Here is a 26,050-nt window from a genome sequence, read left to right on the forward strand (position 1 = left end):
TCCTTGGAGTTTAAAAGAATGAGGGGGGAACATCATAGAAACATTTTGAATGTTGAAAGGCTTGGACAGAGTGGATGTGGCAAAGTTGTTTCCCATGGTGGGGGAGTCTAGTACGAGAGGACATGATCTGAGGATTGCAGGGTGCCCATTCAGAACAGAGATGTGAAAAATAATTTTTTAACCAGAGGGTGGTGAACCTATGGAATTTGTTGCCACAGGCTGCAGTGGAGGCCAAGTCATTGGATGTATTTAAAGCAGAGATTGATAGGTACCTGAGTAGTCAGGGCATCAAAGGTTATGGTGCGAAGGCGGGAGAATGGGACTAAAGGGGAGATTGGATTAGCTCATGATGAAATGGCCAAACGGCCAACTTCTGCTCCTTTGTCTTATGGTCTAATATCCTCTAGACTACTCGTCATTACATATGGAATTTTCTAGTGTTTTCATATCAACATTAACACATTTAATCACAAAGTACATTGATTTTTTCATTTCATGTTAACTTTTAAATAATGGAGGGGGGGGGGCAGGGGGAGTTAACAATGAGTTTGTCTGGTAAGTTACTTCAGAAATCTGACTGCCTAAAAGAAAATTTAGAAGCATGGACTAAAATAAGTGAACTCTTCAATTAACAAACATTGTTGAATGAACTTGTCTTGCCCTAATGCACAGAGTGAATCGGACACCCTTCTATGTTGGTTAATGTTAAGAAAAGTTCCACTTTGATGAAATCTTCAGAATTATCTACTAATAGCCCAGAAAGATTGCACATCAGTATAGGTGATCCCATGTTTTGGTGGGGAGGGAAGGTGGGAGTTGCATAAAGCCGCATTTTATACATGTGTCAAGCGACTGGAGTTTAAAAAAAATTGTGTTGATTTATGTTCCTTTTATTCAGCACTCGTTCTGTGAGAGCTTATTTTATTCTGGATTTCAAGATTTTGGGCAGTGACTTGTGAAGCCTGTAAGAGCGAATTTTGATGATCCAAATGGCTGCAACACAGGGTTGCTCTGTAACCTCTGTGGTCAATGTCAGGGCTTGGGTTTACATTCAGTGGGCTTTTTATTCATTTTGTTCCTAAAGTTATTTTTCAAAAAGTATTCCACTGACTTTTGTTACATCCTGCTTCTGAGATAACACGTTATTCTTGCTGCAGCGCATTCTTCATCAAACAGGGCTTTTTTTTTCTTTAGAAGCCCAGAGTTAAAAGCTAACCAGTAGCAGTTACTCTGTAAATGTTCATCCAGCTATGCTTTCTTTGTCCGTTTGTAATTCAATGTCTGGTTGACACCGAGTGATGGTAAGTTACCTCTGAGTAAACCAAAATCCTTGATATTGTACTTTGACATGGCACATACGATTTAACCATGAAATAACCCATCACTGTCTACAGTATGCAAAATATAAAATCTAACAAGGCTATGTTTTTGGCTGCAGTTTCAATGTGCAAACATGCCCATTAATAACTAATGACCTTATAGCTTACTCATCATGAGTTTGACCATCTGTGGCTTTGTATAAAAGCTTGTGTGTATTCTTCTCAGATCCATTTAAAAAAGAAACTGCAGAACTTGGTCACATCCAAATGAGAAGAGTAAGTAGATGAGTTGTTAAATCTGAAATTAAAAATATGGGAGCTGCCACAAAACAGGAAACATGCCAGAGTAAAGCCAGTGTGATGTATGAGCGTTTTTGAATAAAAACTAATACACATGTAAATAGGCAAAATTAATTTTAATTTAAAAAAATGTAGATCAATGTTTTTAAAAAAGCTCCACAAAATAGATCTTTGTAGTTTCCAGTTAGTAGTTTCCTTCAAAGTCTAAACACAAAGACAGGAGAAAACCAAAGGCCAGATACCATTCAAAGAATGGAGAAAGATTTTCATTTATAACTGCTGTGATTTGGGATGCATTACTCAAAAGGCCAGTGGAAACAGGTTCATTGGTAACTGCCTAAAGAGAATTAGATATACATCATGAAAATATTTCAGGGTTACAGAAAAAAGAACAAGGGAGTAGAATAATTGGATAAGAGCTAGTATGGACAAACTGGTCCAAATTCCTCAGCTTGTGTTCTTTCCTTCTACGATGCTACGTATTACCTTTCGAGATGCCAAAAGTGCTTTACAAACAATGCAAATGTGTAGTCGCTGTTACAATGCAGAAAATGGTGCAACCAATCTGCACACAACAATGTTCCACATAATGTCAGAAAGCAACATAACCAGTTAAAATTTTTGATATTGTTCCTCAAGACCTTGAGGGCAGATAGGATCTTGACTTACGTTCTCATCTGAAAAGTAGCACCAATAGTGTCTCAGGCACAGAACAGTGATGATCACAAATTTTTAACATATTAACCCTATTACTTGTAACAGTTTTACCAGTGAATTCAGCAAATCAGTAAAAACACAAAATGCCGGCAGAACTCAGCAGGCCAGACAGCAATATGGGAGGAGATAGTGACAATGTTTCAGCCTGAAACATCGTCACTACCTCCTCCCGTAGATGCTGTCTGGCCTGCTGAGTTCTGCCAGCATTTTGTGTTTTTATTTTTTTCCAGCATCTGCAGATTCACTCGTGTTGTCAGCAAATCAGTGCCCGGGTTTTCGGTTTTAACTCTGTGTGGGTATTGAGCAGATGGCTGGCAGAGTTCTGGAAAACAGCTGTGACTTCAATAATCTTACTGGCATTGGTAGGTGTGTGGGGCCATCTCACATGGCTCTTATGCTTGGGAAGAGCAGATGGAGAATTTCTGTACTCGGGAAGACCAAGCCTGAATGTTCCTGAGTGTTTTCAATGTAAGATACTTTTCTGTCTTCATTCAGTCTATCAAGGAAATTAAAGACAACTCCCCTGCTTCAGCCTGAGTGAAAATTTTAGTTGACTCTTGGTGATGCAATTGGAACACAACATGCATTTAAGATTGATTTGCCACCACTTTGTATAGCAAATTAGATTAAAATTCATTATGTTGGGAATCTTCAACAGAGAGAGTTGAAGCTGTCCTGTGCGTATTTTGGAGATCAATAACCATGAAATTAATGAAATGATACTGCTGCCTGTGCTTATAACCTCACAACTATAATTATGATGACATTTATTTCAGTGACAAAATAGATGATCAACCTTTCACAAAGTATGGGTACCGGGCTCCAATTACAGACTATTTTCTATTTTTATTTTCAGGAATGCATGCAACTGTGTAATGCAGTATTTTGTTTGTATTGGTCTCCATTTTTAAAGAAGTTTTTAATGTAGATGTTTTCTCTGCAGATAAAGTGAACGTGGCATGAATATTTTGTATTATCATTGTAAATTATTATTGAGAATTGATTTTGTAACATTCTAAGCATATTGAGAAACAGTAAACAAAATCACCTCTTAGGACAATGATGGAATGTTCACTTTAATGTTCCTTCCATTATTTCTTCCATACACCTCAGAACAGCATACAATTAATACTTGGGTTTGCGCCTATGACCATGTAATTACAGCTTGCATTCATTGGCTTCATGTCATTCCATCTCAGTTTGGCCTGGGACAGGTGATGAATAATGCTTAAGGAATGACCTTCCTTGCGGTGTCTTCTTCAGTTCATATCTGAGACATCGAATGACACCATTAATTGCATCAACACACACTTTCCAGTCTTTGCCATCCTCAGCCAGGTCAAAACCAGTAAAGCATTCTGCTAGAAATTCTGTGGATCAACGGAAACCAGGCAAAGTTACATTTTTACATGATAAATGACTTTCAGAATTTTTAAAAAGTTTTATTTTCAGGCATTTTACAATGGTTAAAGAAATACATAAATCTCTGAGAAAGGTGTTTATGGAGAAGATTGTGGAAATAATATTGAAAATGCCAGAACATCTGGAGAAGGATTTGAGTGGAAATACAAGAAAAAACATATGTTGGAAATCCAGAGTAAAACTACAACACCTGATAATAGTTGATTAATATCTGCAGGAAAACAATAGGCTAATATGTTTTGTGTCACTGCTTGTTGGAATGAGTATGCTCGAGCTACAGTCACTTTTTAATTAAAATGATGAAGACAACTCGGTTATTTTATAAATCCAGTTGTTTTACTAAAAATGCCTCAGGGAAGGAAAGTGAAAAAGCCTATAAATCACAGGAATGTGACCTAGACATTGTACAAGCACAGCTGAAGGACAAAGTCCAGCTGTGTCAATCCTGAAAAGTCACCTCCCTAACATCCAGGGACTTTCCAAGGTTGAGAAGGCCTTAAACATGACAGGCTAGTCTCTGCTAAAGGCATGATTCTGGGTATATGAGTCTTTTTCCTTCACCATTCTTGTTCTTTGTTCTACCAGCAGAACACATCTGTTAAGTCTGGGATGCTGTGCAACTGAGCCGTGGTTAGGAATGTACATTGGAGGCCTCAAAGTTGTGTTTGGGTCAAACGTGGGCACAATAACCCTTTATGGGTTGATTTTCTTCAGTTGTTTTACCTACTCTCCCTCCTAGCAGGCAGGACATTAGGAGGGTGAGGGTAACAGGGGTGGAATTATACTACGGGTGGGTAATGCAGTCACTGACAGATCTGTAGGTCCTGCAGGATGCAGATGTAGACCTGGGCTTACAGTATGTGCTAAAAGAATCATAACCTCTTCATAATCAATGCCTGATACAAAGGAAGGAAATTACTGTAAAGCTCTGTGTGGTGAACTACATTTACCTGTCTGGACATGCCCCCCTGCTGACTGCTCCTGTGGTTCCTCCCACATACCCCTGTATAAAGGCGGTTGGAGGCACTGCTCCTCCCTCAGTCTCCAGGATGTTGTGTGGTGGGCTCTGGCTGCTGACACTGCTGACTGTGCTTTCTTCCAGCAAATAAAAGCCTTTCTTGACTCACATCTCCGAGAGTTATTGATGGTGCATCACTCTGGAACCCAGCACTTATACAATCGGACTCACATGGAGAGATACAGCATGGAAAAAAGACCCTTTGACCCATGAGTCCACAGTGTTGTCGAACTTCCATTTATACTAATCCTACATTCATTTTTATTTCCTCTATCACAATCTCAGAAGACTGATCATTCCTTACTAAGCCCAGCAAACTTCAGTGAACCAGTCCATACCTGATCACAGCAAGACCAGGACAATACTGATGCTTGGGTTACCTGGTAACATAAAAGGACTAATTGCTGATAAGTTCCAGTGCAGAGCCGAGCCAACCTGCTGCCCTATCTTTCACAGTGGAATTACCACCATCTGAATCTGCCCTATTAACATCCTCTGGGTATTGTTGACGGAAGGTTCTTCTGAACCACACACACACAAATGGCATCACCACAAAAGGTCAAGAACTAGCAAGGGCCACATTTCTTGACACCACCAATCCTACAATAATTGAAAAGCACTATTTCCAGAATGTGATGGAATAGTTTCCACTTCCTGAAAGAGTTCTAACTGCAAGAACACTTGAGAGACAGCACTATCCAGTGAAAAGGGGTTTGCTTTATCAGCACACCTCTACATTAAATGGTGCACAAGACGTGTGGTTTTCAGGCCTAGATTTAGCATTGCAATTATGCAACTGGCCTTGAAGACCTTTTCAAAATTCTCCAGTTTATTTCATATTGAAATTAGGAACTTTTTATGGATATGACTATATTCATTTTATACCAAATTCCGATTATCTCCATTTAAAATTGAGAAATAGGCTGTATTGAGAACGACATCAAATTCAGTCAGCTGCAGCTCACCTCGAACAGCATTTATCTTATTACAGTCAAGAGGAGCTTTTCCTTTCCGAATTGCTCCGTACACGTTACTCCTGAGAAGCACACTGTCTGGGAAGAGGTGTCTGGTGAGGAAACGGGCTGCTAATTCAGGTCGTGTCCTCTGCTTGGCAAGATGGATCACAGAGGCTGGCAACTCCACTTTCCGGTCAGATCTTCCGAGGCACTCTAGTATAAAAAGATAGAGTACATGTCATCAATCAAACTATGAACATGAAGGGCAAATTTTCAAACTGTGAAAAATCCCCCAGTACTGCTTCCTGCACACAATAACGGGAAAGAACTGACTCACCCAGTATACAGTTCTATACTGATAATTCAGGACTTTCCATTGTATGGTAAAATCTGGGCTCACACTTGGTTACCAATTCACTTACATAATCATCAATTAAACTACATTACACATTTCAAATAAAAGCTTACTGTATAAAGCTTGGAATAATTCATATGCACCTGATCATTGCTTACAATTAAAATAAAAATGAGGAAATATCAATATACAGAGACAGGTGATTCTGCAGGTGCTGGAAATCTTGAGCAACAGGCACAAAAATGCTGAGGAAATCAGCATGTCAGGCAGCATCTATGGAGGAAATAAACAGTTGATGTTTTAGGCTGAGACCCTTCATAACGTAAAGAAGGATCTTTGCTCGAAATATGAATAGGAGGCCAGATTGGAAGGTTAGTTCCACGCAAAGATAAGTAACATTATCAGGAAGTATAATTAATTACTGTCCCACAAGTGACACTTTTTGTTTAATACTTAATATGGCTGTTTTTATACACAACACAATTACTGATGTAATCTCTTGTCCAAACTGCTTGCACACGCAGAAAGTGAAGATTAGTCAACTGATTGCCTAATACATGTGTTTACAAGTAAAATGGGATGTCAGTCTTTGTAGGTCAGGGTAAGCTAAGAAAGCCCATGGTCTTCCACTCCTGAGACCTTACTTGGAACCACCTGCGTCTCTCCCTGAAGCACACAATGCATTCTCCAATATCTTAGTTATCAGGAGATGGGAAGGCAGTGAAAACAAATTCCAGAACATGTAAATACTTCTACTCAATCCAGCTGTGTTGAACATCTTGAACTATGTCTTAGTTGGGAGGAGACTTTGCACACCCTAGCAGTTATTTACCAAGCAGACATGAGGCCAAGTTCTATCATTACGAGGTCCCACCAGAATTTATATCATAATTAAGATTTCTTATATTTGGCTTCTGTCTCACTTTGTGCTGTTTTAGTTGGAACACAAAATGAAGTGATATTTATTACTGATCACAATGATTATTTGCTCTGGTTATCCTTAGATGATTGGATATTTAATTTATTTTAATAAAAGTATGAAATAATCCATCTTTGACATAATGGTTGAGAACAGCAATTATAAAATCAGTTTGATTGGTTTACCAGTCTAGTGCATTTCACTGTATTTCTAGAATGTTATTTTCAAATTTGATCCAGGGCAGAGTATTTTTCTGTAATCCATATTGAGACCAATATATTCTGTGCTAGAATCATATCAGGGCATTTGCACAGCAATTACAACACAATTAGTGATTACAACACAAACATGCCTTTAGGACTAATATCCATGTTGGTATTTATAGTCCATATGAACTTATTTCCAACCTACCACTATCACCCCATCAATACATCCTTTACCTCTCTCCCTTAAGGGACTCTATCAATGTTATCTTCAGGTGCTAGAGCTCCATATTGTTCTGACAAGGTTTCCTTAGTTTTACTTTTACAGACAAAAGCAAACAGATTAATTACGAAAACCTGAAATACGTATCAAAAATTCATAAACTGACAAACAATCTAAGCATTCTTGCATCAAAAAATAACCAAAAAGTTGGGTGAAGAGTTTGTCTATTTATTTGATAAATTAATGTTATTTTGAAGTGCTTTTAATGTCTTAAATATTATAGTTGAACTTTCAACAGAGGAAAGAGGTAAAAGTGTTATGATTAATTATTCACCAGAGGTAAAATTACAGCATGGATGTTCAACATGATGACCAACCAAATGCACATCTATCACTGGCAACAGATTTGACTTTGAGTCCTCAATATTTCTTTGTGGTTCGCTTTATCTAATGCACCAGCAATTCAACTGCACTTTAAGGCACCTGTTCAGTGATATCTGAATACTTTCAGATTCAGTTTGTTTTTTATTTTGCTCTTACCAATGCCAGACATCTGTTGACCTGCATTGCTGCATTTCTTTATGACTTTGCAGAAAAAAAAACTTTCTGCAGTGGAATCATGGAACTTCACTGAGTGAAACTTGAAAATTAACTGAAAATTAAGACCATGGAATGGTTTCTCCAAGCATGTCGATAGTCATATTAACATTGGTTTCACTGCATTGTTCTTATTGATGTGCTGCAAGTTTTTGAAGTTATTGGCATGTACCTAGGTTTGTGTGAACTCTCTAAAGTCATACCAATGGAAGTCAGAAAAGCATGGGACAAGACTGGTAATAAATCAATATTACAATGATGGGAAGGGGATAAGGAGGGGTGGGAGAATGATCCCAAGGGCTCTGAGGGAACAGGATACCCACAAGAGGCTTTTCTTTTGTGCAGGTTAACCACAAGGACCACTGAGTCTTCGGCCAACCACTTATGACAAGAGGCTGCAATTTGAATGCCTATACTTTTGAGGAAGTGTGCACCACAGGCAAATTCCCATGCTAACTCCACCTGCATTTGAGGGCTGAAGGTGATACAAAGGCAAATAAGATAATACACTGCCTTTGGTTCTCAAAACATGGATGGAAAAACAGTTTTCACAGATGAATTCTCCTGAACATCACTTCCAAAAAGTGCATATCTGAAACAATAATTACTAATTGTCTAGCAAAACATCCCAAGGCACTTGGCTAAGAACATTAAACAGCACATTAGGTAACTTGGGGATGGATAACAAAATGGCTTATTAAAGAGATAAGATTTTAAGCAATGTCTCATCGAAGCAAATGGGAAAGTCAGGGGATATACTGAATGCAAATTAGAGTTTAGGACCTTGGATATTTTCAAAGAATATCTTACTGGAGATAAATGGGAAGATTCGCCAGGATGATATTCTGAACAATTATAGTTCAAGGCTAAAGAAATTGACTGTTGAAAGTGGAGCATTTTAAGTTCAGAGATAAACAAGAGGCCAGTGTCAGGGGTATCAGCTAGCAAGGCAGTGATAAGTGAACTGATGCAAATTGAGACACTGTTTAGGATAACTTCAAATTTACAGGACATAGGATGAGGGTATCAGCCAGATGCTGGAAAAGTCAGATCTAACAAAGGCATGGGTGAAGGTAATAGCAACAGAACAGCCAAGGTGTTGTTATGGAAACATGAATGATGCCAGGCAAATCACCATTTTAATTTCTATTACCAGTACTGTGTTTGGACTTGTGTTTCCAAAATGATCCATCAGGTCAGTTAAAAGAGAAGCTCCTGTAGCCTTAATTGAATCATAACCTTCTTAAAATGGAAAGGAGAAAACATTATTTCAGAACTGTGTTTATAGAGGTCTTTAATAGCGTATAGTGAAGCTATGATAGATCAATCTTTGTTTATCAGCTCAGCTAACTGGTTTGATCAGAGTATTAATGGAATATAAACACCTAAATTTCTAACTTGGAGCTTTTTCTAAGTGACTGGATGTTTATTAATTTAATCAGTTGCAAGCATTACTTACACTTTAGATTGTTCTTAACTTTTGAAAATCCTGAAATCTTTGACATATGTCCAAAATGTTTTATTTCATGCTGGTGATTAAACACAGATACAGCATAAAACTTAAAATATTCATTGCTGAATTGAATGATAATAACTCAATGTACTGGGTTCTGACAAAGCAAGATTCAGTTGTATTGTCGATAAGTACGAATAACACAATTGCTTGCCAGTCCCTGTATGGGCAGTTTAATCTATATATTTTTTTGTTCAGCAGAGCAAATATCATTAGGGGATCTGTGCAAAATAAGTTTTATTAAGACGGGTGTGCGATATAGCTGCAGATGAAGAACATTTCCTTTCAGTTCTGAAATGCAGGGGAGGTTCATTTGGGAATTTATGAGAACTGGTTATTGAATGGAGAGCAGAAGGTTAAAACAAACAGATCTTTCTCAGGTTAACAGATTAATGGGGATCGGTAATTAGGTCCCAGTTATATGCAGTCTATATCAAATACTTAGCTGAGGGTACACAATGTCATTTATCAAGTTGCTTATGATACTAAACAAGGTAGGACTTGTGAGTACAAAGCAAGAGCAGGAAGCTTCAAGGGTATATGGAGTGGATGAGTAAATGATAAGGCAAGAACACTTAACAAGGTCCCACTTGGCAGGCTGGTCAAGAAGATTCAGTTGCTTGGCACTCAGGATGAGGTAGTACGAGGGTGATTGATAAGTTTGTGGCCTAAGGTAGAAGGAGCCAATTTTAGAAAACCTAGCACATTCTTTTTCAACATAGTCTCCTCCTACATTTACACACTTAGTCCAGTGGTTGTGGAGCATACGGATCTTAGACCTCCAGAAGGTGTCCACAGCAGGGGTGATTGATAAGTTCATGGCCTAAGGTATAAGGAGATGAGTTACTAACCAAACTTTCTGCATAATCACTCAGAGTTGAACTGTATGTGCATGTAACGAGAGCTGTATAACTCATCTCCTTCTATCAAAAGACTATCAAAGTTTGCAGTGAGGTCTGTACCAACTGGAAAATGGAATGAAAAATGGCAGATGGAATCTAATGTAGATGAGTGTGAGGTGTTGCACATTTGAAAGGGCAAACCAGGGTAGACTTACATAATGAATGGAAGGTTAGTGAGGAGTGTGGTAGAACAGAGGGATCTGGGAACAAATATCCATAATTCCTTGAAAGTGATGTCCTAGGTGGATAGGGTTATAAAGATAGCTTTTGGCACGACAACATTCATAAATCAAAGTACTGAGTACAGGAGCTGAGATGTTACATTGAAGTTGCAAAAGACGCAGGTGAGGCCAAATTTGGAGTATAGTGTGCAATTCTGGTCACTTACAGAAAAAAAATTATAAGAATTTTGCCAGGACTAGAGGACCCGAGTTATAGGGAAAGGCTGAACAGGTTAGGCCTTTATTCTCTGGAGCATAGAAAATTAGGGGAAATTTGATAGTATACAAAATTATGAAGGATATAGATAGTGTTAATGCAACAGGCTTTTTCCACTGGCTTTTGGTGAAATTTGGAACTAGAGGTCATAGGTTAAGGGTGAGAGATGAAATATTTAAGGGGAACTTGTTCACTTAGAGGATAGTAAGAGTGTGGAACAAGTTGCCGGTGGATGTGGGTTCGATTGCAACATTTAAGAAATATTTTGATAAGTACGTTGATTGGAGGGGTATAGAGGGTTATGGTCCAGCTGTGGGGTCAATGGGATATGGCAGAATAACATTTTGGCACAAATTAGGTGGGCCAAAAGGCCCATTTCTGTGCTGTAGTGCTCAGTGACTGATTCTACATTGAAATACAGTATGGCAAAATGTTGTCTGTGTGTGTGTGGTTGGTGAAGGCAGAGTTTTTTTTAAATGATAGAAGATTGGATACTGATGATGTTCAAAAGGACTTGGTCCTGCTTGTACACCAGGTGCTTAACAATGAGTGTAGCAAGCAGAGTAAATTTATTATCAAAGTACACATATGTCACCATATGTAACCATGAGATTTGTTTTCTTGCGGGCATACCTGTTAAGTCCAGGAACCGTACTAGAATCAATGAAAGACCACACCCAACAGATAGACAAACAACCAACGTGCAAAAGGCAGCAAACTATTTAAATACAAAAGAAATAATAGTAATAAATAAATAAATAAGCAATAAATAATGAGAATATGAGATGAAGAGACCTTGAAAGTTAGTCCAAGGCTGTGGGAACAGTTCAGTGATGGGGCAAGTGAAGTTGAATCAAGTTATCCCCACTGGTTCAAGAGCCTGATGCTTGAGGGATAATAACTGTTCTGGAACCTGGTGGTGTGAGTCTTGAGGCTCCTGTACCACCTTCCTGATGACAGTAGCAAGAAGAGAGTGTGGCTTGGGTGCAGGGCATCCCCGATGATGGATACTGCTTTCCCGCAACAGTGCTCTGTGTAGATGTAGTAACACACACAATATGGTCGAGGAACTCAGCAGGTCCGGCAGCATCTATGGAAAAGAGTAAACAGTCGATGTTTTGGGCTGAGACCCTTCATCAGGTCAGTGCAGATGTGCTCAATGGTGGGGAGGACTTTACCCATGATAGACTAGGCCATTTCCACTACTTTTTGTAGTATTTTCTGTTCAAGGGCATTGGTGTTTCCATAGCAGGTTGTGATGCAACCAGTCATTAATACTCTCCACCACACAATTATAGAAGTTTTTCAAAATTTTAGATGCCATACCGAAGTTCTACCGAGGAAGTAGAGACACTACTGTGCTCTCTCCATAATTGCACTTTTGTGCTGTGTCCAGGACAGGTCTTCTGAAATGATAACACTGTGGAATTTAAATTGCTGACCCTCTCCACCTCTGAATCCCCCAGTGAAGATTGGCTAATGGACCTCCAGTTTCCATGAGCCAGTGTTAGTTTGCCTTCATTTTGCGAGAATTTGCTTCAAGAGTAAGGAAATCTTATTGCAAGTGTATAGGGCCTTTTTGAGACTACACTGAAGACCTGTGTACAGTTTTAGTCTCTTTTATCTAAATGGAGGTACTTAAAGGGTTGCTACAGGGTGAAGTGCAGCAAAGATTCATGTCAGTTCATTGCAGATTTTCCATTTTAGAAGAAAATGTACTTTCACCTGCAGTACTTCCGTCACTCGAGCTCCTCAGGACCCCATGACTGTAGTAGTTCTTTCTAGTTGTACATCCTTTCTCCTACACCTACCAAGTAATTGTTCTCTCTCACTAAAGAATGCCCCTGATTGAATTGACATCCAGAACAGAAGACATAGATGTTGGCCTCATCTTTTTAACCTCAGCTTCATGTGTAGAATGGAATTTCAACTACTGACAAATGGAATGCTAATGATGGCACAACCAGGACCACCTCTGGTTCATACTAGATTTTATTGCACAAGCATAGCATGACATATTTACAATATAACAATGACAAGACTAACATGCTCCATCAGGCTGTACTTGGCCCACCACAAGCACCATGGAAAGGGAGACTTTGTCAATACTTTAGTACATGATACCTTGGTAATCACACCTATCTATGTACTAATGGTGATTGTGAGATTCAGCACAGGATCCTGTGCAGAGATGTTTGTGAGACTGTTCTGACGCAATTAAACTGATTGTGACCACATAAGTGACATTAAGATTAAGGTTCCTAATAATGATGAGAGACCTGGGTGGTGTTGACAACAGCTTGAGAGTTTGGAAAGTTACCAGATAATGATGCCTCCTGGACTTGCATCACATCACATCAGCACTTTTACTGAAGTCAATGTTCGTCATGCAACAACTCCTCTGGCATCGGCATTTTGTTTGAAGCCAAATTCTTACACCCACAAGAAAAGCTTCCATCCCTAGGTTGCCCATGGTCAGAGGTAGTACAGTGGTCAGAAGAAATTTTACAATGATGATCAGATAATGTTATTATTAGCTGGATGAACTAAGTCATCAATCAACCTCAACCACCCCACAATCTCCAAATAGAGGCCAGCTTAAAGGAGATGATTCTGTACAATGGCAGCAGGCAGTGGACCCGAGAGGAATGTCTGCAGCTCTTGTGGGTAGGTTGGTGATAATTGTGGCAGAGATCAACAATAAGTCAAGGGACCACTGCAAATGGGAACATTTCATACACACAAGAGATTCTGCAGATACTGGAAATATTGAGGAACACACAAAATGCTGGAGGAGCTCAGCAGGTCAGGCAGCATCTATGGAGAGAAATAAACAGTTGATGTTTCGGGCCAAGACCTTTCATCAATTCACACAACTCTGCTGAATTATCAGCCTTTCTACTCCAATTATATTTAATTTTAAAGAAATATTACATACCACAAAGGTCTATTTTAAGTCACTAGTATATTGTATTTAAATGAGATGAGAAGAAACATGGTTAATCACAAAGGATCCTGTCTGGCTTGCATATAAATGTGCTCATGAAATTCAGCACCACACTTTATAGACTTACCCTTCTCTCAGGTTAGGCACACAGCCAAAGCCCAGAGCAAGCCAATACAAATAATGATCATCAGATCAATAATTAAGATGCATTCAAACTTTTCATATAAAATTAACAATGAAATGTAACAAAATTCTTTATGAAGTATTTAAAAACATAGTCACTGTTTTAATGTAGAAATCATGGCACTTAATTTTGTGAATATTATCTTAGGTCAATAATATGCTTGGCTGGGAAAGTGATGCAGCAGTTCACATTACTACTTTATTGCTCCTGAGACCCAGAATCATTCCTGACCTGCGGTGTGACTGTGAAGGGTTCCACTGGCTGTTCCAATTTTCATCTGGCCCCAAAGATGTGCTGAGAGGTTAACTAGACACTGGAACTTGGTGACAAGCAGAATCAAAGGGCACGTTAGAGAAAATAAATGGGAGGGCTATAGGAAAGTACAGGAGTCAGGAATAGCACTGATGAGATTACCCTGCTGGGAGTTAGCATGGACATAATGAGCCAAATGGGTTCCTTCATGATAAGCATGAAGGTAAAATATTTGTCAGGACCACTGTGCTCTTGCTTAAAATAGTGATTTGATCTTGTTCAAGATAGTGTTGTGGAATCTTTCCCATTCACGTGACAGCACAAATGGGACTATTTGGGAGTGGGAACCTGAACCTGGAAGTTCTGAACTGGAGGCAAGAGTGCTGCAGTTCACAACATTGAACCTTGGTTGACACCAAATTATGATATTAGCTGTGAATTTTACACCAAAGTGCCTTGGATATCTAGTGATACCAGAGAAATTACACTGGAATAGAGTAACAGACTTACTAAAAACAACATGAAAATCATAAAATGTTATATGCAGCTATCTAATTCAACTAAACTTCTAAATTCTGTGATTGCTTGACATGGTGTTCCTGAACAGGAGGCATCCAAATATCAGATGCGCTTTGCCAAGTTTACAGCTGGATTTAGTTCAAGCAGATGCAAATTCGTAAAAGCAGTGGAGTAATAAAGTGAAAACCTTGTTGTAAAGCGTGTTACCTCTATTGGTATTTGTACGGAAGGTACAAATGAAGTGTGGGCTGGCAAAAACGAATGTAGGACTGCATTAAAAAACATCTCGAAACACCCAGAAATTAATAGTGGTCCCAGCAGGTGAATAATTGAGGTAAGACCACTCCCTGAAACACAAAGCTAACTTCAACACGAGGGAATGAATCAAAACTGGATCAAAGGCTCAGCTGGACAGCAAGAAACATTTGTACTTCAATCATAAACAACTCAAAGTGAAACTTTTCATCCTAATGCACAGACAGAAATTGCCATCAAAATCAATTATCTGGACTCCTCTCTCATGAACAATTCTTAGAATAATGCCTTGGAAGACAAAATGATCTCAAATTGAATCACATAATGAATCTCCCCCTCACAACTTCTCATCTGAAGCATTTACTGTTAAGTGTGCGCTGCTGCGTTGATCTTCGTTTGTACAATGGATGCATACCTACTCTGAGAAATCTGGAAATCATAAAGATGTCACATATCACAGCATACTGTCTGATTTGCATTCAGCAACTATTCCCTTACAAGAAGATAACAGGTGAAATAACTTCAGATGATTTTTGGCCTTGATACCACATTGGCCCCATCTACACTTACCCTCGGTCTAATGAATTTATTGAGCTTTTGAAGTCTGTTTCTTTGACCGTTGGCTGCAGTGTAGTGAAAAACTCTGATTATAACCATCAGTCAGAGCAAAGGCCTTTCTGCACTTTAATACAACTTTTAAAGAAGGAACAGGCAGAAATTTTACCAAACAGATTTATGAGCTGAAAACTCAACAAAACTTGCTGACAGTGTAATAAAACTTTTACCACTACATATTTTGTCATCGTGTGCAGGAAGAGCATAAACCACATGAGAATTAACGATGATAATAAACCAAGCTATCCCTGTTAGGACTGGAGTATAGAGCCCCTTATGGGAATAAGTGCTAATGTAAAAATGAAACAGATGCACTATAGTGGAGAGACACTATCTTTTGAAAGAAACTTTGACTTAAGAATTATACCCTAAATTCTAGGTAAAGCCATTTACAAAGATTACACACCATGAAGTTGTGAGATTATCAAAAGTGAACACAGCTGCTCTTGAGATAGGCCAGATTTGATGATTATATCAAAAATCTAATCCTGCTACAAGTCTTCCATAATCCCAGTCCTGTAACTACCTGGAATTCTCCAACCCTCTGTTAATGGCCACAAACATTGTGAGCACTAGTTCCCATCCTCAGCACTTTGCTGAACTTCCTATTGTGACAAGGAGTATTCTTGTCTTCTACTTCTGTTAATACCCTTCTTAAGATTCACCACTTACCCCCAGATTTGCTATTCTCTCAATCAATTCTTCCTCTTGATCTTTTCTTCTCTAGATTGCAGATTCCACATAAATGCAAAATTGCTGATAAATGTGTAATTAAAACCTTCTGTTCCGGACCTACTGACTAGCAGCCACCAAAGTTTCAAGTTTTTCAGGCAAATCTGCTGAAAGGTGATCCTCAAGACATTCTAACACTCCCAGAATATCACCACAGCAAGGCTGGAATTTCCATTCTTCAGCAGAAATACCTTCAACTAGGGCAGCTTGAGGAGGTCTCTGACATACTATCACCAACATGTCACCTATGGTTTTAGAGGAATCAACACACATGATCACTGTTACACCACCATCAAGAATACATACTGTGTGATCCCACACGCACACTTTGTCTGATCACCTGGCTGTACTTCTATCCCCAGCAAAAAGGCAGAGACTGAGGACCAGAGCACCAATGCTGAGAACCACAAAGGAATGGTCAAGGGAGACGGAAAAGCGCTTACAGGACTGCTCTGATTCGGTGGGACTGTACCATATTGTGGGATTCATATTTCGATCTCAATGAATATGCCACAGTTGTCACTGGCTTTATCAGGACTCACGTGGATGAGTGTATGACTCTGAGAACATACTAAACATACCCAAATCAACCAGGAGATTTACTGTCTGCTGAGAGCTAGATCTGTGGCAATCAAAAGTGGCCATCTAGAACCCTACAAGAAGTCCTGGTATAACCTATGGAAGGCTATCATAAGAGTGAAAAAGTAAATCATGTGAAGTTAGAGACATAATTGGATGCAGGAGCTAGTGTTCATGGACCGTTCAGAAATCTGATGGCAGAAGGGACAAAGCTGTTCTTAAAATGTTCAGAGTGGGACTTCAGGCTCCTGTGCCTCCTCCCTGATTGTATTTATGAGAAGTGGTAAGTGTCTTTAATTACAGATGCACTTTCTTGAGGCAACGCCTCTTTAAGATGTCTTCGATGATGAGAAGGCTGCCCATTACCTTCCCCACCCATCTAACCTCTTTCCTGTCCCCATCACATTTTTGTCATCTTCCCCCTTCCTTTACAGTCCCGAAGAAGGGTCTTGGCCCAAAACATCGGTTGTTTATTCACTTCCATAAATGCTGCCTGACCAGCTGAGTTACTCCATCATATTGTGTGTGTTGCTCTGGATTTCCCGCATCTGCAGACTCCCTCATGTTTATGTTTTTGACATTTCACTTATTGTAGTATGTATATATATATATATATATATATAAAATCCTATGTAAAGTTGGTTAACCAGAAAAGGCCAAGTTGAAAGGTACAGTGCTCTGCCAACTTCTCCTCATCATTTTTCTTATTTTAATTTCCACTCAACATTCTCTCCCAAACCAGTCTTGGATAAATCTGCAACAGCAATAACCCTTCATGTCTGCTTTCTGTTCAGTTTCTTCTCATCTATAGCATGCACGTTAATCAACTCATTCTGTAACAAGGGAGGATGGTAGACTTATGTTGATCTGATTTGTAAAGAAAAATGAAGTGTTTGTACAAAGGCAAAGATGAATAGTAGCTGGTGTTAAATCTTTTTCACTTCCACTGAACCTATGCACTCGCCCAGCTGAGGAGATGAAATGGTTATGAGTGTTCTTCTGACAAAAATGATAATGCCTCTAAACATGGCCAAAACTGTAGACTTGTGACGATCTCGAGGTAAAGACAGAGGCTTTCCATAGACCATGGGCACCCATGCTACTGTTAATAACAGATCCAGTGACATTGTACTGTAACATGTTGTGAACCTCCATAAGACCATAAGAACAGAATTAGGTCACTTGGCCAATCGAGTCTTTACTGCCTTTTGATCATGGCTGATTTATTATCACTTTCAACTCCATTCTCCTGCTTTCTCTCAGTAACCTTTGATGCCCTTACTAATCAAGAACCTATCAACCTCTGCTTTAAATATACCCAATGATCTGGCCTCCACGGCTGTCTGTGGCAATGAATTCCACAGATCTACAACTCTCTGGATAAAGGAATTCTGTTCTAAAGGGACATCCTTCTATACTGAGGCTGTGTCCCCTGATCCTAGACTCTCCCACTATTGAAAATGTCTCTTCATGTCCACACTATCCAGGCCTTTCAGTATTCAGTAGGTTTCACTGAGATTATCCCATTCTTTTGAATTCCAGCAAGCACAGGCCCAGAGTCATTAAATGCTCCTCATACTTTAATGCTTTTATTCCTGGGATCATAATCATGAAACCTGTCTTGGCCCACTCCAATGCCACTACATCTTTTCTTAGATGGAGCCCAAAACTGTTCACAATACCTCAAATGTGGTATAAACCCTCTGTGTTACATCCTTGCTTTTATATTCTAGTCCTTTTGAAGTGAATGCAAACTTCACATTTGCCTTCCTACTACTATCTCAACCAGTAAGTTAACCTTTAGAGAATCCAGCACAGGACTCCCAAGTCCCTTTGTACCTCAGATGTTTGAATTCACTCCCTGTTTAGAAAATAGTCTACACCATTATTTCTTCTGAACAAGTGCATGACCATACTCTTCCTTATGTTGTATTCCATCTACCACTTCTTTCCCATTCTCCCAATCTAACCATCTTTCTGTAGGCTTCCTGCCTTCTCAACACTATCTGCCCCTCCAGCTATTGTTTCATATATAAATATGGCCACAAATCCATTAATTCTGTCATCCAGATGATTAACATTTAATGTGAGTAGTAGTAGACCCAGAACTAACCCCTGTGGAACATGACTGGTCACCAGCAGCCAACCAGTAAAGGCCCCCTTTATTTCCACTCTTTGCCTTCTACCAGTCAGCCAATCTTCTATCTTTCCTGTAATACCATGGGCTCTAATCTTGTTTAGCAGCCTCATAAGTGGCACCTTGTCATAGGCCTTCTGAAAATCCATGTAAACAACATCCACTGACTCTCCTGCACGTTATTCCAACAGATTTGTCAAGCAAAATTTTCCCTTAAGGAAACCATGCTGACTTTGGCCTATTTTATCATGTGCCTCAAGTATCCTAAAACCTCATCCTTAATAATAGACTCTGGGAAACTCAACAGACACTCCCTTCACTCACAAAAAGGAACAAAATTCTATTCTCATTATGGACAAATGCAATGAAATAACTTTAGTGTAGTTTGAATTTACAGAATCTATACTGTGATTAAAAATTTATGCATAAAAGCTTTGCACTTCTGGGGATTATAGCACAGGGTAAATAAATCCAGCAATTTATTTTGTATGTTGTGCTTATCAAAACACATTGTAATGGTCTGTGAAACTGTTAAAAAAAAAGTTTCTACAAAGATATTTCACCATATATAATGGACTTGTTGTGAATTCATGTTCCTTAATAAATAATGTATATTGCTGTTGGTGCAGCTGCCAGAGTCCATAACTGATTTTAACCCTAAACTGTCCACAATAATGATTATGGAAACAAGATTACTTTCCATCAAAAGAATGAATATATATTATTTTTTCAGAATCTACACACTCCTCTCATCCCAAAGGGTCTAGAAGTGTACTACTTGTAAGAACTTAAAAAAAATTGTACTCTTCCCTTTTTCATTTTAAGGCTTCCACTTTCTCAGTTTTTCCAGTCTATGTGAACGAAGAGGCTCGTTTTCCATTATACCCCAGGGTAAAAATACGTGGAAATCCTCATTCTTGCTTTTCTGGCTGTCCATCTTTTTAAACCCAGTACAAATTCAAAACTTGGCTTATTGATATGCTGTGAAATCTTTGTTGTACAGGTTTAAACTTCAGCACCTCCAGCTTAATGGATATGGAACAGAACTTGACAGAATACCTTGTCTATTAAAGTCTTTGTGTTCCGTTCTTTGTTTCTACAAACTTGCCTCAGGAAATGAACAGACATTCAATAACTACAATATTAAGCCATCATCTCACACCATCCTGCATCATTCCATCCAGTAAAGCCTGATTCTGCTCTATAGATTGGATTTAGATAGTGGGCTTGAATCCCACTGAATAAGTGAGGAGCAGCAAGTGAAACAGACAATAGAAGAACAGGAACCTACTATCTATAAGTCCGAATTGTTTTGTTTCTCTGCCCCAAACCACGAAATTTGGACCACAGATGGTCGAATCACTTTTAGTTCTATGCATGATCCACTGGAATCTGTACAAGATAAATCCCCAATGCCAGGTGATGAGGAATCTACCAATATTGATGTGGAAAGGAACTTTGCACTATGAGTTTACAAATATGTCTCATGAAAAGCCAGGAAAATGAGTGGTTTAAAAAAAAAATCCACTGACAGGGGAATCTTGGTACAAGTAGAGCTGCTGATGTGAACTCTTGAGATTGTGAACTACGAAGTTGGAGGCCCAATGCCCGTGAGTCTGAGGCCAAGGACTGGTGGCCTGGTGGAAAGGTGGCCTGACCTGGGGCGGGAGGCCAGACTGTGTACGTGAGTGGATGGGTGGGAACGCAGGAAAGGAGCTTGTTTTCCTTTTACTGTCTTGTTTTGCTTTGTTGTTGCTGCTGCTTGTGTTCTGCTGGACATTGTGTATGCGATGCTGATGTCAGAAAGTGGGATGACACTTGAGGACTGTCCCCAGCACATCCCTGGGCATGTTGTTAATTAACACCAATGATACATTTCACTATATGTTTTGATGTACATGTGATAAATGAATCTGAGTCTGGTTGTGGAGGCCTGTTCCTGTCTGTCTATGTCATTGTGAAGACCAGGATGCAGAGAACTATGAGCTTCAAAGATATCAGTTCTTCCCTTCGGTCTTTTCCTTAGTCAGGCTAACCGCAAGGCAATGGAATACACATGACACAGTCATCTTTCAGGCTGTGCTCACTATTTTACTTGACCTTCAGCTGGAGAATGTGTGATATTATAAAATACAGTAGCATTGACAGTAATTAAGATAGACATAGGACAACTTTTTGAGCCACTGATTGTGTGCAGAAGGATAGCAGAGTCTGTATTTAGCTTAATATGTGCTGTTGTAGTCTTCCTGGCTGCTGAATTGTTTCCATAGCAACAACTAATGCACCATTGTCTGTCCTGCCAAAATCTTGATGATAAGTGAACCTTCACCTCTATCACGGTTACAACTCTTTGTACAGCAAAATTACCTAGGGAGTCTCTGGCATCTCAGAGCATGAGATGACCTTAATATATACAGAAATGTGATGCCTGACTTCAAAATGTGATAGACCGTTCTATCAGGTTTTGGAGTTCATCCTTTCTAAGCACCGTTTCTGAATGGAGCTTATGCAAGATTATTATTAGTTAAAGCTGATATGGCAATGCTTTGAATTGAAACAGTCATTCCTGAAGTCTGCCTTTGTCTTCCAGCAAGTTTGGCAAGGCAATTGTCCTGAAACAAAAGTACTGTCTCTTTTTGAGACCTGCATGACTTGATATTGCTGGTTATATTCCAGTTGTGCACGGACAGAGAGTAAGCTTTTATCTGTTGGCATAAACCATGGCATTTTTCCAGGTGGCCATTTGGTGCCAACTGTGTACATCGTGAAGCTGTTAATATAATGAAACTGCAAAGTTCTGACCTTACTGTGATTGCTTTTTAATGGGAAAATTATTGAAGTGCTTGCCTTGCTATGCAAATCATTAGTCACCTGCTCAGTACACGTGCCTACTAGAAATAGGCTTGCATTCCTGTCGACTCTGTGGTATGGATCAAAGGGGACTTTGTTTGGTATTAGTAGTCTTCTGCATTTATTATGTGCAGGTGCCCTTTGCAAAATGCAGTGCAGCTCAGTAACTGAACCTTGCTGTGGCACAGTGTTCATCCATTCCTTCTGATTAGTAGATAGGAGCATTCCGCCTGGTGTTACCAGTTATCTCTGACATTCTATGTCGGCTTACACAACTCCAACATTTGTCACTTCAACTGAAGTAGCAGCTCTGAATGCTGACCTGGAACCTTTCTTTCCCACCAATGAATTTGACAATAGCTGTCACTATCCAGTATTTTCATTCATTTTACATTAAAATAATCTTAGTGAATACATGCTTGTTTGTCTGAGGGATATACTAGTTAAGTAGCATGAGTAGTACAAAAGGCCAAAAGGGTAAAAGTGTTGGGTGGAAGTGGAACATGAAGCAACTGGAGTTTGCAAGTACAGTGGATTCTGGTTAATTGGGACACATTGGGAACAGTACACTTTGGCCCAATTAAGTGGCTGCCCCAATTAGCTGAAATAGTTAAGAAGGAATTAAAAAAGACAATGCTACAGTACTATAAAACTGTGTATTAGTTCTTAATATTTATCGATGGAGGAATTAATCCAGTGCAATGCCACTGATGGTTGCATCCTCCAAGTCTTCATTCTGATTGTAACATTCAAGATGATCGTTGATACCCTCAAATTCCTCATAGTTCCTAACTTGTTGAAGTAGTGAAATTGTTTTATTTTCACCTCCAACCGTTTCTGGCATCTCCAAACCTGAATGCTTGAAATCATGAGCAAAAACAGTTTTGAATTGTCCTGGTGAAGGGTCTTGGCCCGAAACACTGACATTTTCCTCATAGATGCTACCTGTCCTGATGAGTTGTCTGAATTGTCTTCCTGTTTATTCCTCATCACTATCAACGACAAATAACAGTGATTTTTGGACACAAGCATTCATTACTAATGCTATTTAAAAACTGCTTGCTGTAAGCATGGTGCACACATCTGATGCTAGTTAGAAACTGTTTGGTAACAGTCTCCTGCCCCGATGAAGTGGCACAGTGTCCCAAATAAACAAAGGGAATCCCAGCTAGTTTCTCGATTAGTTTTTGTTCTTTAAGAGTTCTCCCAAATAAGCGGTTGCCCAATTAACCAGAAACATTTTTATATGACTGACACTACCCAATTTTGTCAAGCACTGAAAAAAACCTAAAAAATACCTTGAACTGAGGAGAAAAATCAAGTCCAATTTGCGAAAGGACTATATGCTCTGGAGCACATTTTAAAATTATGATGTCAGCACAAATCATTTTGAAGTACAAATATTTACATTCTGAAATAACAAATAGTTGAGATTAAAATGCACTTTTAACCATAAATTGCCCATTGTATAGAATTTGTTAATAATGCTGATATTGTAGGTTTTGCAAATAAATCAATGTGAGGCAACTCATTTAAAGTACTCTAAACACTGAACACTGTGCGGTAACAGTATTTTACATAATTCACCCCAACTCAACACCTGATTGTGAGAGGCAATCAGCCACAGCATGGCTGCCATGTAGACTAAGGGTCTGATATTTTGGCTGTCAGGGGTTTGTGGTTAACGAACGCTGTAAAACGGTGACCCTCTAAGCTCACCACCAAATGTTCTATACTTCCTTTTGGAGGAACAAAGCTGTTGGTTGAAGGCAGCGAACGGCTGCCACACCCCATTGACCATCTGCTTGTGCACAGCACCCACAGCATAATCTGAATAGTCAGTAGTCAAGGCTATAGATGTGTTGTGGAGCAGGTATGCCAGTACAATTGTGTTGGAAAGAGCTTGCTTGGTACAGGTGTCCCCCGCTTTATGAATGTTCACTTTACACCTCTTCACTTTTACAAAAGACCTACATTAGTAACCTGTTTTTGCATTACAAATAGGATTTTCACTTTTACGAAAAATTTTCCCATATAAATTAATGGTTCTTCATTTTACGCCATTTCGGCTTAAGAAAGGTTTCATAGGAACACTCTACCTTTGTAAGGGGGGGGGGGGGTGCCTGTACCATGAAATGCCTTGGTTAGGTCTGCTGAGCAGTCAAGCACTTGATTATGGGTGTTGCCTTTAATCACACTATAAAGGGGAAGCGCAAGTTCAGCAGCTCGCGGAAAGGTTGTTATCACAGCCATTTTGGGAATGTCTTTTGAGCACGCAAGCGCTTGATGGTAGCTCCCAACTAGACTGACTTTGGAAAAGATGAATTTTCTGGCTAAATGTGCTGAGAAGTCTTGGATGTGTGGAACCAAGTAACAATCTTGTGGGGGGGGGGGGGGGGAAGGTGGTGGTGACCTCATTAAGGTGTCAGTAATCAATACATGGGTGACATTCACTACATTAGGCAGCCTATGGAGGGGGCTATTTGACTGGAGTACAATGCCAAGTCTTTCCATGTTGGCAAACTCAGCCTTCGTGATTGCCGGTTTTCAGGATCCTATCTACGCACAGGGCCATGGTTTATGACTGTCGTGGAGAATGTGGTCTTGGCGAGATTTGGAAATTCGCCCAACAGTCAAGTAAGCTGACAAGTGGTCATTCATGCGCTTGAGAGAGTCATTGAGGGGAACTTACTGGGAGAGCAGGGTAACAACCCAAAGTTCGAGACATCCACAAGCTGACATTTCTCAGGATTGACTAATAGTCCTTGGAGACACAAGAACTCTGCACCAAGCAAAGGCCTAGCTACATTAGCCAGGATGAATTCCCATGTATAACATCGCCCACTGAAGCAGAATGTCACTTGTCATGTTCTATAAGTCTGCATCCTATTGCTGTTGGTGGTCTCCAGTGAGGATTTGCCACTCTTTGCCTTCTCATCAAAAAGCGATGCTGGCAACACACTCACTTGAGCACCCATATCAGCACTTCCCAGTGTTTGTACCAAAGTGAGTGTGGTAAAAACACAGGCCTGGCGCCGTCTGTTTCTCAGCCGTGGGCGTCCTTATGTTGAGGGCCTCACTGACTGGGCTTATTGAGGTAGGGAAAGGAGGAGGAATGATGCACCACTGCCTGGCTGAGTGTAGACTATCAGCATTTTAGCAAGCTTCCTATAGTCTTTCACAGATGCACTAGCAAGGGCTATGTGAACTTGATCAGACATTTACTGTATGAAGAGTTCTTTAAAATTAAAACAAGGATGGTGATTTCCCAGGTGAGAGAGCATGTGGTCCATTAGCTCCAATGGTTTAGCATCACTGAGGCCTAGCAAAGGAAGCAACTGTTTGGCACACTCAGACTCTAACAGTCCAGAAGTCTGTAAAAGGTGATCAGTATTTATCGTGTTCAGGCGGGTGTTCTAGTAGACTCACCACCCTTGCAGGCGTGGAATTTCCGAGTGACGCTACCACATAGTAAAATTTGGTGACGTTGACAGTAATTTCTTGCAGTGTGAGTTGGGCCTTGGCCTGTACAAACCAAACAATGGCGTTTGGCATTTTGCTCCCAAATCTCTGGTAGTTTCAAAGTGAATGCTTAATATCTCTGTAATCATTTCAGAGCACTGGGATCACGAATATAGGTTTATGGTAATAAAATAATGTGATGCATTTTATATTTAAGAAAAACCACAGCAACTGATTTATTGTAGTCTAAACACTGAACATGAAGTGCAGTAAAAAAAAACTTTATGTAATTACATCATCATGCAGACCAGCCTTTTAGAGTGAACCCCAACTCAATGTCGGTGGCAGTGAACTATGTACGCGTCCACCAATCACATTACCCTACAGTATTATTATAGTTCTTTTATCTTGCATCTTGATCTGGAATTTGCTGTCTGATGGCCTGAATGATGTCTGTTTATTGTCAGATGTAAATGTTGCTTGAACATATGCTGCTCTACCTGGGTTGTGTGTTAGTAATGGGGCTGTCTCACAGCACTCTTACTAGCAATACATAATATGAAGAGGTGTAGCTGTAAAGACCAGTCCTGATGAAGGGCCTCGGCCCGAAACATAGACTATTTACTCTTTTCCATA

At 39.6% G+C, this 26,050-nt stretch overlaps 1 protein-coding gene across 4 annotated transcripts in view; it reads right to left on the reverse strand.

The window, feature by feature from the left end:
* Positions 1 to 1,726: 1,726 nt before the first annotated feature.
* Positions 1,727 to 26,050, reverse strand: part of LOC132393135 (uncharacterized) — a 156,070-nt gene continuing 131,746 nt past the window's right edge. For 3 of the 4 annotated variants that reach the window (XM_059968003.1, XM_059968004.1, XM_059968002.1), the window contains 2 exons: positions 5,742 to 5,945; positions 1,727 to 3,706 (listed from right to left, as the gene is read on the reverse strand). In XM_059968003.1, coding sequence (XP_059823986.1) covers positions 3,522 to 3,706; positions 5,742 to 5,945 — 389 coding nt within the window. In that variant the 3' untranslated portion in view covers positions 1,727 to 3,521. Of the gene's footprint in view, positions 3,707 to 5,741; positions 5,946 to 12,333; positions 13,700 to 26,050 lie in introns of those variants that run through there. The other variant, XM_059968005.1, reaches the window with a different exon arrangement.

This window comes from Hypanus sabinus, chromosome 4, assembly GCF_030144855.1.
Source record: "Hypanus sabinus isolate sHypSab1 chromosome 4, sHypSab1.hap1, whole genome shotgun sequence".
NCBI classification, from domain to species: Eukaryota; Metazoa; Chordata; class Chondrichthyes; order Myliobatiformes; family Dasyatidae; genus Hypanus; species Hypanus sabinus.